The sequence below is a fragment of the Mastomys coucha genome, unplaced genomic scaffold, assembly GCF_008632895.1.
Source record: "Mastomys coucha isolate ucsf_1 unplaced genomic scaffold, UCSF_Mcou_1 pScaffold6, whole genome shotgun sequence".
Classification (NCBI taxonomy): domain Eukaryota; kingdom Metazoa; phylum Chordata; class Mammalia; order Rodentia; family Muridae; genus Mastomys; species Mastomys coucha.
This window is the reverse complement of record NW_022196912.1, coordinates 67,785,043-67,802,812: the sequence shown is the minus strand read 5'-3', so window position 1 is coordinate 67,802,812 and position 17,770 is coordinate 67,785,043. Positions and strand designations below refer to the sequence as shown.

Below are 17,770 nucleotides of genomic sequence, written 5' to 3'. Positions count from 1 at the left end.
CAGAAAAAATCCCAATTGTTGTAAGTTAACCAATGGGCAATGGGGTTATTACAAGATCTGGCATGAACTGCTTTTATAGATCTGTATGTGTTGTAAATTCAGAAACTCAGGTACCCATGACTAGACCTAGCCATAAGACCTGACAAAGTAGATCATGAATGTAGAATGAATACAGGAAATGGACGTGGGGATGATCGCTTCTGAGGGATCTCCTAGGCCGGGATACATGGGAATGACCACATTTAAAGGCTCAAATGTCCACCATGGTCCCATCCTTCTAGCATCTCCTGGTGAGGACAGTTGCCCAGCTACTCTGTAGGCACTGTCTGCATCTATCTGGTCCCCGGAGCACTGTGAGTCTGAGGATGGATGCATCATGAGAACCAAAGAGAGCCCCAGATTCTTTCCTGAGTGAATTTTACTTTTTTCTAAGTGTATGTTATATATACCTATCTGCTAGTATATCTTCTAGGTTTATTTTTATAAGTGTATAGAATACATTCATTGAGAAGTTCCTCTATTTACATATGTAAAAAGAAGCAATACATAACCGTAGTCTTCGGGCAACTTAGAGTCTAGCCCATAGGGTCACAGAGATAAGTACAAATGTATTTGTATGACCTAGCATAGAATACGTGTGTAATTGGGATTTTATGTGTGATACCAAATGGTAGAGCCTCTTGCCTCAAGCAAAATGGAGCAATAATGGCCTTGCCCAATGGGAGCTGAGTTTGTTTAAATTAAAACATAGTACACCAGCCAAGTATAAAAAGGCCAGAACTGGATAACAGCTGTGGATGCCAACGAGATCCAGTCTCAGCAGGGCTTGCAGAAAGCTCCCGAGGAATGAACTGACTTGTATGCAGGTCTAGAGAGGCCCTTCAGAGACTCAGAAGCAAGGAGCTCTGGGTGCTCCAGGATGTGGGGCAGACTACAGGCAGGCAGGAGCACAGCAACTGTGACTACCCAGGGCTTGACCCCAAGAACCATGCCAGATTCTGGGTGACATGCCAGTGACGTGAGCGGCTGGTGCAGACCTACGCGTTAGGAGGAGCTTGCTGCCTGCTGCATATAGACTTGGTTTTTAAAGGACGTGCTGGAGACAAGCTGGCCGTGTTAGGAGATTGCTGTGGTGATACGGGCCAGATGTTTCTGTGTGTTCATACTCTTTAATTAGAAAAAAGGTATGCTTTTTCTTCTAAATGACTAGAAGAAAGAAAATTGGAGCGAATCTTCTGTCTTGTTAAGCTTTTCTCTGTGCGTGAGAGCAGCATGTGCCAGATTCTAGTTCTTTGGCTGTTCTGATGCTAAATACCAGAGGTTATTAGTCAGGAGTCTCCAAATGTGAAAGGCATGTTGAACTGATGAACCCTTACTCCCACTGTCACTTAAAGAAATGGTGCACATGCTGATGAGTAAGACATTTGGTGACACTTCTTCACACAAAGATTTTCATTCCCTCAGAAAATAAGAACAAGACTTTTCACGGTGGGGGGGTGTAAACTGTGGGGGTGGAAATAAGTGTTTAGTGAGAGAAGCCAAGGCTTGAGGTCATTACTGTCTGCCTCAGACCGTCTCTGCTAAGGAGCCACTCTGCACTGGGCCAAACAAGAGGTATTTGCTCTGTCAGAGGGCCCGGGCCAGCAAGGAAGTCATAATCCATCATGAGGAGCCCAGGAGCTCCTGCTCACTGCTCCACAATGCATCCACTCAAGTCAGATGCCGGTGCTCACAGTAAAGAATGCACCTTTCCAAATACCATGTAAGTGAAGCACAGGAGCTCTTTCAGTAATGGTTTAAGTACCTCTTAAAAGCTGGTAAGATATTATATTGCAATCTTAATGACTAGGCAATGCATGCAAATATAGAGAGAATACAAACAAAAAAATAAAGACAAAATTATCTCGATAAAATTACAGATGTTAATGTGTAAATAATCTCATTGCAAAGACAAAGACGACTTCAAGAAAACGTACAGAGCATCAACATCACTTGAGGACAGTGGAGCCAGACGGTAGTGCTGTCTGATCTCAGGAAAAAGGTAGTGCTTTAGGGACTTTTGCAAACAAGGTGAAAACACTACCTTATGGTTGTGAGAATTAGAGACAATGAGTGCAAACCATTAGCACAGTCGAGCCATGAATACTGCTTAGAAAAAAATCCCTGTAGAGTGTGTGTGCGTGAGTGTGTGCATGTGCATGTGTGCATATTGTGTATATGTACATGTGCGTGCAAACATGTGTGCATTGTGCATACTGCATGTGTGTGTGCGTGTACATCTGCATGCACATGTGTGTGTATGTGTGTGGGTGTGTGCTGTGTACATGTGGTATAGGTGTGGTATAGGCACATGTCATTCCATGCACAGGCTCTACTCAGGCCTGAGCAGCATAACTCCTACTCTATTGCTCTTACTTGCCATGAGAGAGGGTTTCTCTCTTGAAAGGAAGCTCACCCTTTGGGCTAGGCTGCCTAATCAGTGAGCTTTTGGAATCTGTCCCCCCACCCCGTGTTGGGTCTACAGTCATGTATAGCCATGACTGGCTTGTTATGGAGGTACTAAATATTTGAACTCAGCTCCTCCTGCTTGCAAATAAAATGGTCTTACCCATTGAGCCATCTCCCTAACTATTCATAAATGTTTAAATTCACATTCTCAGGTTGATGAACAGCCTGGGTTGCCATGTGACAGGAACCCTTTATTGTTAATACCCTCTTCCCTAGAAACAAACACTATGTCTCTGTTGCTTTTGTCTCACTGTCTACCAGTGGCTCGCCCACATGGACACCAAAACCAAAAATGTTACTGAGACCTAAGGAAGAGAAGCCAATGAGCCTGTCTTCTTTTTCCTCGAGGGTGTGCCCTTGGATGAGCTATGTAACCCTCTGGGCTTCCGGGCCTTTATCTATAGTCAAGGCATTTGTACTCAATATTTTCCAGTCCTTGAATACTTTGATTTTTATCTTTTTTTCTCATCTAGGCAGTTTTGGAAGGGAATTAGAAGTTTTATTTACTTTAAACTAGAGAATTTTCAAAGAGAGAAGAGTCTCAAAGGCTATCCAACTACTCATCTACCCCAGGGCAGTTCTGTCCCCAGACTGTCCCTTCTAATTTTAGCCATCTCTCAGGAAGTCTCTTTTAGCTTTTATCCTGAGCCCACATAGCTCTTCCCAGGAATTCAAGAGCTCTGTGACGAGCACTGTAAACTTCCCTGTTCTTCAGAATCTTCTGCCAAATCGTCTCTCCAGCATCTTGGTTGGAAATCAGAAGTGATACGAGAATATGCCAACAAGATCCACATGCCGGGTCAGTCACCGAGCCCACTGCCCTAGCGCCAAGCCTCATTGTCTCTCTTCTTAGGTTGACTACACAGTCTGTGGCCATGACCTCCCTCCACACTACACATTGGTTGTGTGTTCGTATGCGACAAGCACTATCATGAGCAGAATGGCCACACTCACCGCTCTTGGAGCCTAGTGAGTATGGTTAGTCTAGAATCCCGGCGGAAGTGTGCTAAGGAAGCCGAAAGCATCATGTGGGCTAGTGCTAATGATAGGCAGGGGCTTCAGAACTGGGCAGTTATGTTCAAAGCCCAGCTCCCCTATCACTCTCTGTTTAATTCTGGGCAACCCCTGTCTATTAGTTTCCTCGTTTTTAAAAGGAATTTTAGTGCCTATTTCCTAGGTGGTAATATAGAAATCCCTTGATACACATGGAACAGAACCTAGTACTTCATAATAGCACAGTAATCATTACTCCACAAAACAATATTTTCAAAACAGCTCAGATAGAGGCCCGCCTCCTCTTAAGTCCTGGAATGGCTGGCTAGGGCTGCATATGAGGCTCAGCCCTTATCCGGCAGCAGGTCCTATCAGCTCGACTCTGAGACTTCTCCACCCCCCTGTCTACTTGTTCCTCTAGGATTATGTTCTTGCTTTGCCTCTGCCCGCCAAGTGCCATTTCCTCAAAGCCGCATCACCTTTTAAAATTCAATTCAGTGTGCTCTCTAGCAAGGCTTCCTTGATCTTCCACTCTAGAAGCTTATATCCACAGCAAGCTTCAAGCTTCCACTTACCAACCTCCGTTCAAAACTATCAACAGGTCTGTTCCCCACCCTTGAGCTCCTTGAGAACAGAGCTGTGGTTTCACTCCCTTTGGAACGAGGGTGCCCAGTACACAACTAACACACTAAAGAAGGGAGTGCATGCCTCGAGACTCATGCCACACACCAGCTTCCAACAGCCTGCAACACCGGGGGATATCAGCAAGATCACTCTGCACTCGAGAGTGGTTGATAAATGTCCCCAAATTTTACTCAGTGAACACCATGTAAATGAGCTGTCATGTTCCTTCGCTTACAAAATTATTTGCCAATTACACTTAGATGACCCAGCATAATTGCCATGTAAACTGTACCCTGGCTAGGGTAACCTGAATCATCAATTTAACTTTACCCTCTCATCATATGGTACTTAACACACAATTAAATAAATGGTCAGCCACTGTACATTTTCCCAACAGAATGAAGTGGCTACTTTTGTCATTGGCTCCTCCATCACAATAATCTGTAATGCACCTTCAGCTGTAATATCAGAAGCTTAAGAAGAGAACTTTGTGCATTTAAGAAATAATTTTCAAGATTTTTTTAAAATTAAAACCACATGTTTAAAAAAAGTCTTTGTTTTCCTTTAAAACAAACAGACAAAAAAAGGCAAAGACCTTCGTTCCTCCTAAAGAGACTTTGCTCCCAAGATCTCAGTTCATAAAAATGGCTCTAAGCCTTTGAAAGTCAATCTAGCTCCTCAAGCAATTTATGATTTATTTCAAAGAGGTGTGTGTGTGTGTGTGCGTGTATATGTGTGTGTGTGTGTGTGTGTGTGTGTGTGTGTGTGTGTGTGTGTGTGTGTGTGTGTAAGTAGATGCAGCTCAATGAGGTTGACGCTCTTCCCTGATAGACTGGCTAATAACTTATGCAAGATGTAGATAGATGGGTGAGATCCTGGATGCTGATGGTGACTCTGTTTCTCTGGATGCTGCCTCCACACCTGACACAGGTAATCACATTGACTCATCAGCATGGAGACATCAGGCCAAACACATTCTTAAACAGAGGTTCTGTCTGAAGGGACTATTTGACTTCCAGAACATACTCTTTGGAGGCCCTGATTGAAAAGGAGGTCACTGCTAGCCCAAATATCTCTCCGCCCCCTGAGGTGGAATAATTGATGTGCGGCAGCCCTTAAGGATGTGGAGTCACCAGGGTGATGGATGGATATACGTATATTATTCACACGTACATCTGCTAATACACAGGTCCCAGTGCAAACACCAGGACTTAAGAATATTATGTGGATTTAGGACAATCCCTGAAGGACTCCAGTTCCATTAAAATTTTGTTTTGGCAGCCTGGGGCAGATCTATTCTAACTCCCACAAGCTTTGTGCATTTGAAAGGGGGAACCAAACCACTTTAAAAATAAATTTAATAAATTTTGTAATGTCAAGTCATTAACATCCTGTCTAGTCATACAGTGTTCATATTTTTAAGTAGTAATATTAAAGCTGCAGAATTTTTAACCCTTCTAATAACTGAATTATCATTTTTATTTCTGTTGTGTTTTTTTAATTGCTTTATCTTGCCAAAGGTGATAAATCACACCCTACAAATAAAAGGAAACCTTCGGGTTCCCCCTTCTTGTCACAAATTCACTAGTCAACACACAGTATTTCAACTTCTTTAAGACTATGTGAACCATTCCTGCCGTATGCTCTTAAGTATTCAAGGAAGATGTGCAAAGGTCCCCCAAATGGAAGAGTCTCCCTTGCCTACCACTGCTGATCTCATCTTCAGCAGCCATACAACAGGTCATTTTTCTCCTGGCTAATATAAAAATCTGAAGTTTTTATTATTCTACCAGATAAATTGATTCAAGATTCCAAAATTCCATGTAATAAGATGTGAGTCCCTTGTCCATAATCAGTGCCCTCAGTCCTGTGCATGGCCCACATAAAGCAAGACCTGTCTGCAGACTTTTCTTCACTGCTCGTGTGCCATAGTTCAGAATATACGGTGCTTGATAAACACACCACTTCTCTGGGAATCTAATTAAAAGCAGCCATTACTGTCTGAGAAAAAAGCAAGTTATAAGTTAGTAAACTGGGTACTAACGATATTCAAAATAGTGAGAATTATTGAAAATTATGACCTCAAAGCCCTTAAACCAAGCAGATGGAAGTACAGTTCTTCCTGAGTGAAAAGTAACCCACACGGGTCTCCTAGACACACAGAATGAACCATATGAGCACTGGAATGTGGTTATGACTGTCACATGTCCACAATGAGCCTCCCACACTGCCTACTGCCCCTCCTTGTCACAAGCAATGACAGAATGCCCGAGTGCTGTAGTTCCTGACAGACCCCACCCCACCCTCCCACTCCCCACAGCAAAGGACTTGGGCTGGGAACTGACTATTTCTAATTCTCCAAAGAAGAGAAATGGTGCCATAGCCTGCTAAGCACTCAGCTACACTTTAAACTGATGGGAGTCAAGGGACAAGCAAATGGAACTTCAGAGATCTAGAAAGGCTGTGGCCTTGCTCCTGAGGCTGAAGCGGGTGGTAGGCAACTGGGCCAAATACACGCTCTGGCTTTGAAGTCTGGCTGACTGAGCCTGTTAGCCCCATGGCAGCTACTGGTCTTGTGAAGCTCAACTTGCTTAGGCCATAGCTGCCCGTCATCTCAACAGAGAAAAGGAGCCAGGAGAGGTGGGCAGCAGGTAAAAAACAAACTCTGTGATCTCTTAACTTCAAGCAATGGGAAAAAATGGAGCAGAGGTAGACACAGGAGGGCAAGAAAAAGAAAGTCTGAAGTGTTTGGGGAAAAACTGTGAGCGCCGGTACACTGGTTTTTCTTGTGGTAGAAATAAACGCGATTAAATCAGAAATGAGACACAAAGATCTAGGTGCTGATGGGAAACGTGTGCATCTGCACTTGCTGATCATTTTTCTAACCAGATACATTGCTAGTTAAGTCCAAATGTGTTTATGAAGATTGAAGCGAGGGCGCAATAAGGATGGGGGGGGGGTCAAGAACAAATGGCTTCTGGTGCTCTTCTGCCACCTTGTGGCTGCTAACTCAAATTGCAGTCACTAATTCTAGGGTGAACAAAGAGGGTCAGAAGGGCGAGCTTTTACCAGCCACCTGTGAATGGGGACTCAGATACCCCACACACAAACATGGATCTGCCTCAGTTCTTAGTACCTACAGTGAAAGCTGTTCCTAGAGGATGAGATTGATTATTATTATTATTATTATTATTATTATTATTATTATTATTATTATTACATGGGGTCCCTGAGTTGCTGCTGCAGGCTGCCTGGGAAAGGATAAGAAGATTCTCTACCAGGGTCAGGCTGAATATTCGTGGAGCACTATTTGAAAAAGAAAGAAGAAATAAGGAGGAAGCTAGAATGCCCATCATGACAAGACTTAATTAAATAAGCCGGGGCATGTCCACGTGATCGCATATTTAAGGAGCTGTGAAAATGCACTGGAGTTTTTTGTATACAGATGGAAACAGGTTTGCGGAAGCAAGTTATTGAGTGGAATATCCAACACAGAATTTCGAAGGCACTTGTCTGACATAAAAGGGCTCAAAAGAACACAGAGCGGACTGCCTGGGCTGCTCGGTCTGCAGGGTGGAAGGTTTTGCTTTTCATTTTATGCTGCCTCACACTGTTTGCTTTTCCCACTGAGTGTAGTTTAACGTTTCTCTTTAACTAGACATTGAGTGAAAGGCAGCGGCTGAATCACCCTTCCCCAGTCCACACTGCACACTGCTACGTCTGTGAGGTGATGATGTCACAGTAGCCTGGTTCCCACACGCCTGGAGGCCCAGCTCATGCTGAGAAGTGCTCAGCAGTTTCTATACCTCCCTGGATCCCAATCTCACCCACACTCTGCTGAGTGTAGTGCAGAGCTCCATAGAGCAGAACGGGGCAGACAAACAGATGCTGTCTGACATTTCTGACTGAACATGAGTGAGCCTCAGAAGCAGCTCTTGGTGTGAATCTCTGGCTCGCCCCTTTAATCTCCTCCTGTTCTCTTTCCCCACCTCCCCTCACAGACTGTTCCCACTACCTGAAGGTTCTTCATCTCCGCATTCACCTACAAACTCTTTGATTTTAAACTCCACCCTCCATATCTAAGATTTTAGTCTTGATTTTCATACCCTGGTTTTGCCAGGTATAGAGAGTCAGCATGGCTTCCCAGGTCTGCCCAAGTACAGGCACGAAATGTTGAGATGTCCCAGTCCTTTTGAAAGAGATCTCTTGATGATTTCCTTTCAAGAGATTTTCCATTCGTAAGACAGACAAGGGATTCATTCTTTTAATATTTAAGAAACTCATGTAAATCCAGAAGTAAGATAATAATGACCCAGCAGAAGAACAGGCAAAGATAATGAACAGACAGGCCCAAGGAAAGAAATGCTACGGATTCTCCCAAACATGGAGAAGGTGGCAACTCCACCCGGAATGCTGGAAGTACAATGGGCATCCCTTGCTAACCACCACACGGCCAAAGCTAAGCAGTGTGCCAACCAGCTTCCGCAGCAGACGGGAGTGGGCATGTTCAGCACTGAGCACACGCCGCATCACCTCCACCAAAGACCGTTTAGTAATAGATGAGAGTTTTGAACATGTATAACTTTTCAGGCAGAAAGTGTGAATGTAAGGACATACTCATACTAAACTAAGCACGTGCACAGAAGCTGCGTTTGAAATAGAAGACTACACATAACCTAAGGGTCTAGAATAAAGGATTGTGTAAAGGAAATCACGGCTTACCCAGAATGGAAATATTGTAAAGCCATGCAAAGGGGATAAAGTTGTATTATAGTTATTGCTTTTGACCTGCTGCTAGTTTAAACTGGTCACAAAGCAACGCACATGTGTGTAGCTGTTTTTAAATACTTGGGATAACCCTGAGATGATAGCAAGCAGGAGTGGAGAGCTGGTGTCTAAGAGGACAGGAGCGAGGCCTCTCCTCAGACCTTTTTCACTGCCATTCACTTCATGAGGTTTCTGTCATATCTGCACACAGCCAGGCAAAATCCACACTTTTGAAGAATGACATCTGCTAGTCTGTGCTAGAACATCAAATACTCCACTCAACCCCTTTCTCCACTGTGATCATTCGGCTAATCTATGCCAGCCTGGGCTTACCCGCATGGGAGGGATTTGTGATTGACTCCTGTCACTCTTCTATTTGACACAAAGCCCAAACCTTCAGTGCCCCAGAGAGACATTTGGGGATTGAAATCATCTGTCAGCATCCCTTACTGTCCAGTAGCACCCTTCGAGGCTCAAGCAGAGGCTCGGCCACACCTGACAGTTTCCTTCCCAAACTTCTCCTCTATTACCCTCACTGCGCTATCCCTGCCCCAGCTCTCTCCTCTCGTTTGATCCAGCAGAGTGCTATATGCCCTTCAAGGCCCTCAGCTAATTATCTCTAGGAAAACAATAAACCTTTTCTCTGAACGCCTTCATTTATCCTATAAAATGTTACTGGTCAGGACTCTATCATATAACCTGTGGTCGTCTCTGTTCAATGGAAAGCCCCCAAGAGAAGCCAGCTTCAATCAGTGCGCTCTGCACATGGGTTCTCAACCTGTGGGTCGAGACCCTTGGAAGCTTTGGAAGGGTCAAAACATTAGAGATTTACATTACAGTTCATGAAACTTCTTTTATGGTTTAGGGTCACAATACCATGAACTGCACTAAAGTGGGCAGTGTTGGGAAGGCTGAGAATCCTTTGAGAATCACTGCCCTAGCACCACAGTATCTGCCTGGCTGCACACGTGCTTCATACATACAAACCTGAATCTTGAATCCATAGTTGTCATTTTGTTACATAGCTCTCACATATCAAGCTGAATTAAAAATGTTGCTTTTTTTTTTTTTTTTTTTTTTTTTTTTTTTTTTTTTTTTTTTTAGTTTTTGAACAAGGTTTCTCTGTGTAGCCCTGGCTGTCCTGAAACTCAGGCTGGCCTCAAACTCAGAAATCCACCTGCCTTTGCCTCCCAAGTGCTGGGATTAAAGGTGTGCACCACTACTGCCTGGTTAGAGAGATGGCTCAGTGGTTAAGAGCACTTGCTGCTCTTCCAGAGGACCTGGGTTCAATTCCCAGCACCCACATGGCAGCTTACAACTGTCTGCAACTCCTGTTCCACAGATAAATGCAGGCAAAACACTAATGTTCATAAAATAAAAAATAGATAGAAATCTTGCTTCTTAAGACAAGCATGGTGTGCCTGCTATTCCAGTACTCCGGATACCAAGGCAGGAGACTACAACCTGGTGGCCAGCCAGAGCTATGTAGTGAGCTCCCTGACATCCTGGGCTACATAGTCAGAGAGTTCTTATAACAAATTTAAAACTCCCAGACAACATGAAATTGGTCAATCTTTGCGTTATACAGCATGGGACACCTATGCAAATTTCCTTTTCAAGTTTAAGACTGGCCCTGCCCTAGGGTTAGCCATTCCTCTTGCCCTCTGCTCTGGCTGGACTGTAGTAGTCCACCCTAGATACTCTGGCTATCAGTGAGTAAAGATCTGGTTTATTTTCCCGGCGCTGATGTCTATAGTGTGGTCCTCATTTGGTCAGTTAGGTATGTATTACAAGGACTCTAGAGATGAGAGCTCTCGTTCCAGAAGCACATGGATCCAGCCAGGGTGGCCTCCTCTGCTGCCTTATTCCTGAACATTTCCTAAAAGGAATGCAATCTAAACACTTGCGATGGCTATTTCCTAAGCTCACAGTCTATCCCAGAGCTACATCCCCTGACATGTGGTGGTTGTTCACAATGTTTGTGTTTATTGTGCTTCTACTCAGATTTACATAATTTGAAAGGCTGTGGAGGAAACATTATTAAATGTTCATCAGGAACTCAAGGCGTCAGGTGTGGCCCATGCACATGTTGAGTGCTAGTCAACAATGCAGAGAGAACATTGGTAGATGCAATGTCAATATAGCTAACAAGAAACTTGCTGAAGGAGAGAGATCAGGCCAGGGCCCCAGTGGAGAGCATGCCGGCTGGTCTTACCCTTATGAAGTTAGAAACCGAACAAACTGGATAGTACACAAACCAAATCAGCAGTCGCTTAGGGATACAGCGTAGCCTGGGAAGGGCTGAAGGAAGGAAGCTCAAATTGTCATGAGGAAGTTTGGCACGATGAATGCGCTCACTATCATGATGTTAGCAGAGTATATATATCTTTCAGATTGTCAAAGCTCATGAACATTCATACTCTAAGATATGCAATCGTGCAGGCCGAACACTCCAGTGGAGCTGCTTTTGAAGAGGATAGGAAACAGACAACAGTGAAGGAAAGAGGGAAAGGGGAGTCTTCCCAATGATACATTTGTACAGTGCTACTTCTAAAATTGGTTTCAGTAAAGGAGAATGGCCAATACTTGCCATACGCCACCTCCAAAAGACATTTCCTGAAAATGCCAGTGTCCAAAGAGATGGGAATCATATTTTTAAGGGAGAAGCCAGGTTGCAAGCAGATGATTAATTATCATGGAAAATCGCTGATGTACCATGACAATTTCACACTGTTTCCTACAGCTAAAATAAAATTCCTGCATCTCTCTCAGAGAGGCATTGTAAAGCTTTAATTGATTAGTGTTGGTGAAAAGCCCTTGGCTGCCATCATGGAAAATAATTGAATTAAGTATCACGATATAAACGTACAACTGTTGTTTGGGTATTTGTTTTTCTTTACAAGTAAATACTGGAAGAGGCCAGCTATTCCAATGTATTATATCAGAGAGGACAGTCACTCTCGGGTCTCATACTCCTAAAGGCTAAAGGCCGAATCTTAGGATCTAGGGAAAAAAATGTTTTAGCAAGTGTGCCTGACAACCTCTACTACTGCGTGACACTGTAAAAACCTTTTGCTCCCACATCAGGGAACAATACTGGTTTGTATAGACTAAGCTAAGATATGAATCTCTAGGCTCACTTGAATAGTTTTTATAGAAAGGTAGACTTTGCCTCCTTTTGAGACTAAAAGAATATTAGTTCAGCACAATGATAATATAATAAGATATGGATGACAATAAGGGACGGAGGGTAGGGTGAACAGAGAGCAGCTGAGTCTTGTCCTGTGGTGACTGGCCAGGGACTCCCAGTAGTTTCTGTAGCATCCCACAGCAAAACACACACAGAAGGCTAAGGTGGCTATACACATTGCTATTCATCGAATCAGAAGTTAAATGTGAGACTGTCTTAACATTCAGTGAACTGGCCTGCAAACCAGTTTCCCTCGCCATTTGAAAAGCAGAGATACGCAAACTGTACCTATAACATCTCTATTCTAGCCAGAATAGTCAGAGAGAGAAAAAAAAGTGCCCCCCCCCCAAAGTTAATCCTTTGACAGAAACAGAGAGAGAGAGAGATCAGGAAGGACTCTTTGGTGATCCACAGCAAGTGGGCATTGACGCCCATGCTTAGGATGAGAGCGCTGTCTTGAGGCAGTTACGAATGCCTGAGCTTCCTTATAGCCACCAATATAAAGTTCTGCAATTGTTAAGGCTACATAGAGTAAGGTCAGAGACACGGTAGCAATTTAAATTGAATGACAATATAAAACTTTACTTCTGACATTATATTAGTAACATTTTAAGTTAACATTAGATACATAAAGTTAGTTGCAACTACATAAGATAGAACAATACAAAATATTCCCTCAGAAAAGAAACTAGCTTTGGGCTAGCATAAGGTGAGGCCCACACAGGGATGTCAAGCAAGATTTCTGTAAGAGAGCTGAGACAGGACTATGCAATGGTGACACAGGGATACCCTATGCAGAGAGGAAAGGGCCTTGCCAGGCCATACAGCCACCCCACCTTTCAGTGAGCACCCCCCAGCTAAGGCACCTTATGCCCTTGTGCCCTCTAGAACTCAAAAGCTGGATGTGTGTTTTCCATAAAATATTAAATCAAGAAAATTAAGACAGCACACTTGATGTGAAATAAAGTTCATATAGTCCTGTTTAAACACAGATTAGAATTTCTGTCAGAACAGTGCCAGGGCAACGTTGACATTCTAATTAATATAATTTACATCATAAAGCACTGAATATCTTTATCTTGCTATTATGAAATGCCCTCCAAAAAAAAAAAACCTGGAAAGTGTGTTCTACAGGGAATTGAGTGCTAAGGGCAGTCTTTCCAAACCCAGTACAAGAGAGGCACTATGGCCACTGGCGTTTCTATGGCCCGTCAACCTAGGCCATGTTCATCTGGACTACCTGCATGCAGCAACTGGTTTCTGGGGCTGTTTAACTTGCAGTAATATAAAACATGTTCAAAACTAAATAAACAACACTAAATAAACTCTCTCTTTCGTGTCCATCTTTTGTCCTTCTTCAGTCTTTCCCATGAACCACCATGCATGGGACTCTCTGTGATGCTTGCTTATTCCAAATTCTAAGCGTGTAAGAGGGGCACCCAAGGATTCCTGTTCGGTGCCTTTGTCAATTTTATGCTATCAGTGAAAGGAATAAAGATGAGATCCTTAAAGCTTGAGTTTTCATTTCCTATGACAACGTACTTTTTTGTCATGCTTTATCACACTCCGGTACAGGGTTCCCACCCCTTCATAATTGATATCGGCCATTTGAAGCATTCAGTACAAACCTCCTGAGGTTCATCAAATGTACCCTGGTCTATAATTCCTGCTCTAAACAGACTCAAAGCATAGTCACCCAAGTGTTTTCCACGACAACCCCCTGGTTTTCCCTAAGCCCAGGGCCCGGCGTAATGACAGTTGTATTAATTACCTGCTGAAAAATCCATGTAGCAGCAGAAATGATGGAGATCATCATTTTAAATATTTTATTAAAATAGCCAAGTATAGAACAGATTAAATAGACCTTCTTGATAATGAGGGGCTCATTAATTTTACAAGAACTCTAGAAAGCTTCAGAATGGTCATCAAATTTTTCTCTTTTATTCATTTATTTTTTTTTTCCAAGAAGAGGGAAATCTTCAATCATCACTTTAGAGAACATGGGTCTAATAAGATTTTCTAAGGTGTTTTAAAATAGTGTTCCTTCTGGAGGAAGCTTTAAAGTGTCTGTTTGAAATATGGAAGCCTTAGGTGTCATATTTCTATTTGAAATGCCTGAAAATGGTCAGCTTGAGGCTTAACCCCATTAAAGCTTAGATTCATTAGCGTATAATGACTTTTGATAACTAAAATTGATATTGGACCTAAACAAATTACGATATTAAAACCCTTGACAGAAAGAGAAGCCACAACACGATCTTGCCTACCAAGTGTGTCTCCAGGTACAGCCGAAGGCTGTCCGTCTCCGCTTTAGGAGGAGTCCAGTTCTCTGTGGTCTCCATGGCTTCGTTTAGCCAGTGAATGAATTCGTCCAGCTTGTTCACAAACCCCTGTGCGAGAAAAGAAAAGGGGCACAAAGGGAGCATTAGTTGATTATTTTTAAAGTCAATCTTAAAAATCCCAAATTTTGCCTAAAACTATGACAACTCCTCCTACTGATTTGTTTTGTTTGTTTGTTTGTTTGAGGAGGGGGCGTTATTGTTGTTGTTTTGTTGTTTGTTTGTTGTTTTGTTTTGTTTTTTGGAGTTGACAACTGCTCCTGTCCCGAAATCCTTCCAAACAGGAAATCAACTCTCCTGGGTTTTACCTGGCAGCACCTTCCTAGAGAATGATTAGACCGTGGGGTGCACTGTGTAAGTTACCCCAAAACATCTCTGGTGCATGACAAACTTCTGCTTGCCCACACCCACATCACATCCCGGCTTGGGCAGGTGGCATTTGAGCAGAGATGACCCTGTCCATTCAATGTTCGGAGCTGAGTTATTAGAGCTGAATGAGGACATTTGTTTTAAATTTAAGCGTGTCTAAAGACACCTGGATGTGTCCCATCAACAGCCCACGTTTCTGTAGCTGAGCCTGTGGGTAATCGGGAGGAGAGAAGGGCAGAAAAGAGACACCACGGAACAAATGCAGACCGACACCTGACTGGCTGAGTATGTCTGGACGGGAAGAAATATTCTTGCCCGGGAAGCACAAATCACAATAATCTTGCGATTTTTCAAATAGTGGTTATAAAATTTTATTGACCATTTAAAAGAACACATCTGTGGAGACAGAAAATATTTTGAAAAAGTGAAAATCCAGCTATAAACTGAACCTGGCATCTGCTTTCCATGTGTAGGTCAATAGCGCCACCTGGAGGTCATGCCTAGCAAGGGCAGGCTTCCATGTTCATTCAGCCAGGTACGCTGTTTCCCTAGTATAGGAAATCCATCCTTGTCCTTTTTCTTCCTTTTCTTCCTTACTTCTTTCCTCTCCTTCTTTCCTTCCTTCCTTCCTTCCTTCCTTCCTTCCTTCCTTCCTTCCTTCCTTCTTCCCTCCCTCCCTCCCTTCCTTTTCTTTCTTTCTTCCTTCCTTTTCTTCCTTCCTTTTCTTTCTTCCTCCCTTCCTTCCTCCCTCCCTCCCTCTCTCCCTCTCTCTTTTTTACCTTTGATTTATTTTGATTAATATTTTAATGCCTTATTGAGGACATCCTAAGACAAAAATAAGACCAATATGTAGACGTTCACTTTCTTTGTCATGCTTCTCAGAAGTTGAATTTTATTATTTAGTACATCCTAGAATTTTTTTTTAATTCATAACCCGAAATGTGAGCAGTTTTTCCCTAGTGGATTATAAGAAAAGGGGAAATAGAGTAGGATGTTTAGAAAAGAGAAAAGCAGACGAATAAAGCCCAGAGACAGTCCTGTTCCAAAAAGAGAGATCAGATTCAGAGGCCCACAGTTTCTACTAGAGACTCTCATCCTGGGTGGATCCATGTTTTCCCAGGATTTCCCAGGGGCTGTCAATACTTCACAAATCCCCACCTGTCATATTGAAGACAGACGTCCTCGGCTGTATCTGCTACTCCTGCAAGCATGGCAGAGTACTGTGGAACTCAACTCATCAGGCAGTGCCCTCATAGTGGTACTTTTGTGGAAGAGTTAAGAGACCCTTCAGCAAGCATAGGAACATATAGAAGCGTTATCTGTCACCTACAGGAGAGTGCAGATGACGGACGACTGAGATGGAAATCATGATTTCAGTACACACGTCATCGGCCACTTACTGTTAAGTCTGACTTGAGTTGTTGTATATAAATTGGTGTGTGGATAAAATTAAGTCAGGAAGCAAAACTATTTGGAAATGACTTGAATCTGAAGGGCAAATAATTAAGTATGCTATTTTAAATAGAATCAATACTAGATGATTAATTACCCCCCCCAAAAAAAACCAACCATGAAAGTATATGAGAATGCCCAGGATCCTCGTCATTGACGTTAGTCAAAGAGTTTTAAGCCACGCACGTCAGATTTCCTAGCAGAGCCACGAGTGCAGGGTTAGCTGAGATTGCTGCAATGCAATCGCAAACCCAGGGGCCTGGGAAACCTTCTGCTGTGTGTGGCCTTAAGAATGTGGATGTACCACTGGACTGAGCACAGGGTCCCCAATGAAGGAGCTAGAGAAAAGACCCAAGGAGCTGAAGGGCTTGCAGCCCCTTAGGATGAACAACAATATGAACTACCTTCTACCCTCAGAGCTCCCAGGAACTCAACCACCAACACATGGTGGGACTAATGGCTCTAACAGCATATGTATATAGCAGAGGATGGCCTAGTTGGTCATCAATGGCAGGAGAGGACCTTGGTCCTGTGAAGGTTCTATGCCCCAGTGTAGGGGAATGCCAGGGCCAGGAAGCGGGAGAGGGTGGGTTGGTGAGCAAGGAGAGTGGGAGGGAACAGGGTTTTCTTTTCTTTTCTTTTTTCTTTTTTTCAGAGGGGAAACCAGGAAAGGAGATATCAAATGACAATGTAAATAAAGAAAATATCTAATAAAAAAAAGAATGTAGATATAAAGTGTTGCATGGAAATCCAGGTTTACTGGCTTTCATTCAGTCCCTGATGCATTTAGCTCCCGGCTTTGTCCAGTGTTCTAGCACCTCTGTGTACTACCACGGGCACTTCCCGTGAGTCACAGGACATGTCCTCTCTCAGAAATACCAAGAGAGGGATGTGCACAGGTGCATTCACACTTAGACCCACACACAGCTGATGCTCGCTTTCAGAGGACCCACTGACATCTTTGAGGTGTGAATAAAGGAAAACAGGCCAGTGTGGATGACAACATGCAGAAATGGGGTAAATCTAGAAAATACAACTATTTTGAAGTAGGGATCAAACTCTATAGTATGACAAAAACTGATCATTCATTCCTTGAAATATTGAGTAAGATCCTACTATGTATGAAGCAAACTGTTAGACATGAGTGGGCACAGAAAGATAAATATCATTATTAAAAAAGCCAGCAGAATACAAAGCATGTCTAAACTCTGATGTATTGGATTCAAATGATTTTGTAAGAATAAATTCCTAATAAAGAGTGAGGAAAATAATCTGTTATACGGAGTACTCTTATTTGCACCCAGATTTGTTCCTTCCTATGTTTAGTACTAGGGTACATGAGTGTATTTCTCTAGTGTTGTGGATAACTGGAAAAGTCAGGTTTCCTCCTGCTGGGCGCTGCCCTGCACTGTATGGAGAACGCACCTCCCCGACTCCACAGCACAAAGGTTGAGGTGGGAGCCCACTGACCCCTCAGCCCCACAGCCCCTCAGCCCCTCAGCTCCCCAGCTCCTCCTCAGCCCCTCAG

General features: G+C 43.3%; 1 protein-coding gene across 4 annotated transcripts in view; it reads right to left on the bottom strand.

Moving 5' to 3' along the window:
* The window catches only part of Akap6 (A-kinase anchoring protein 6), a 458,326-nt gene that overhangs the window by 221,232 nt on the left and 219,324 nt on the right, over positions 1–17,770 (bottom strand). For all 4 annotated transcript variants that reach the window (XM_031356459.1, XM_031356461.1, XM_031356460.1 and 1 more), the window contains exon 5: positions 14,350–14,472. In XM_031356459.1, the coding sequence (XP_031212319.1) occupies positions 14,350–14,472 (123 nt within the window). The remainder of the gene's footprint in view (positions 1–14,349; positions 14,473–17,770) is intronic.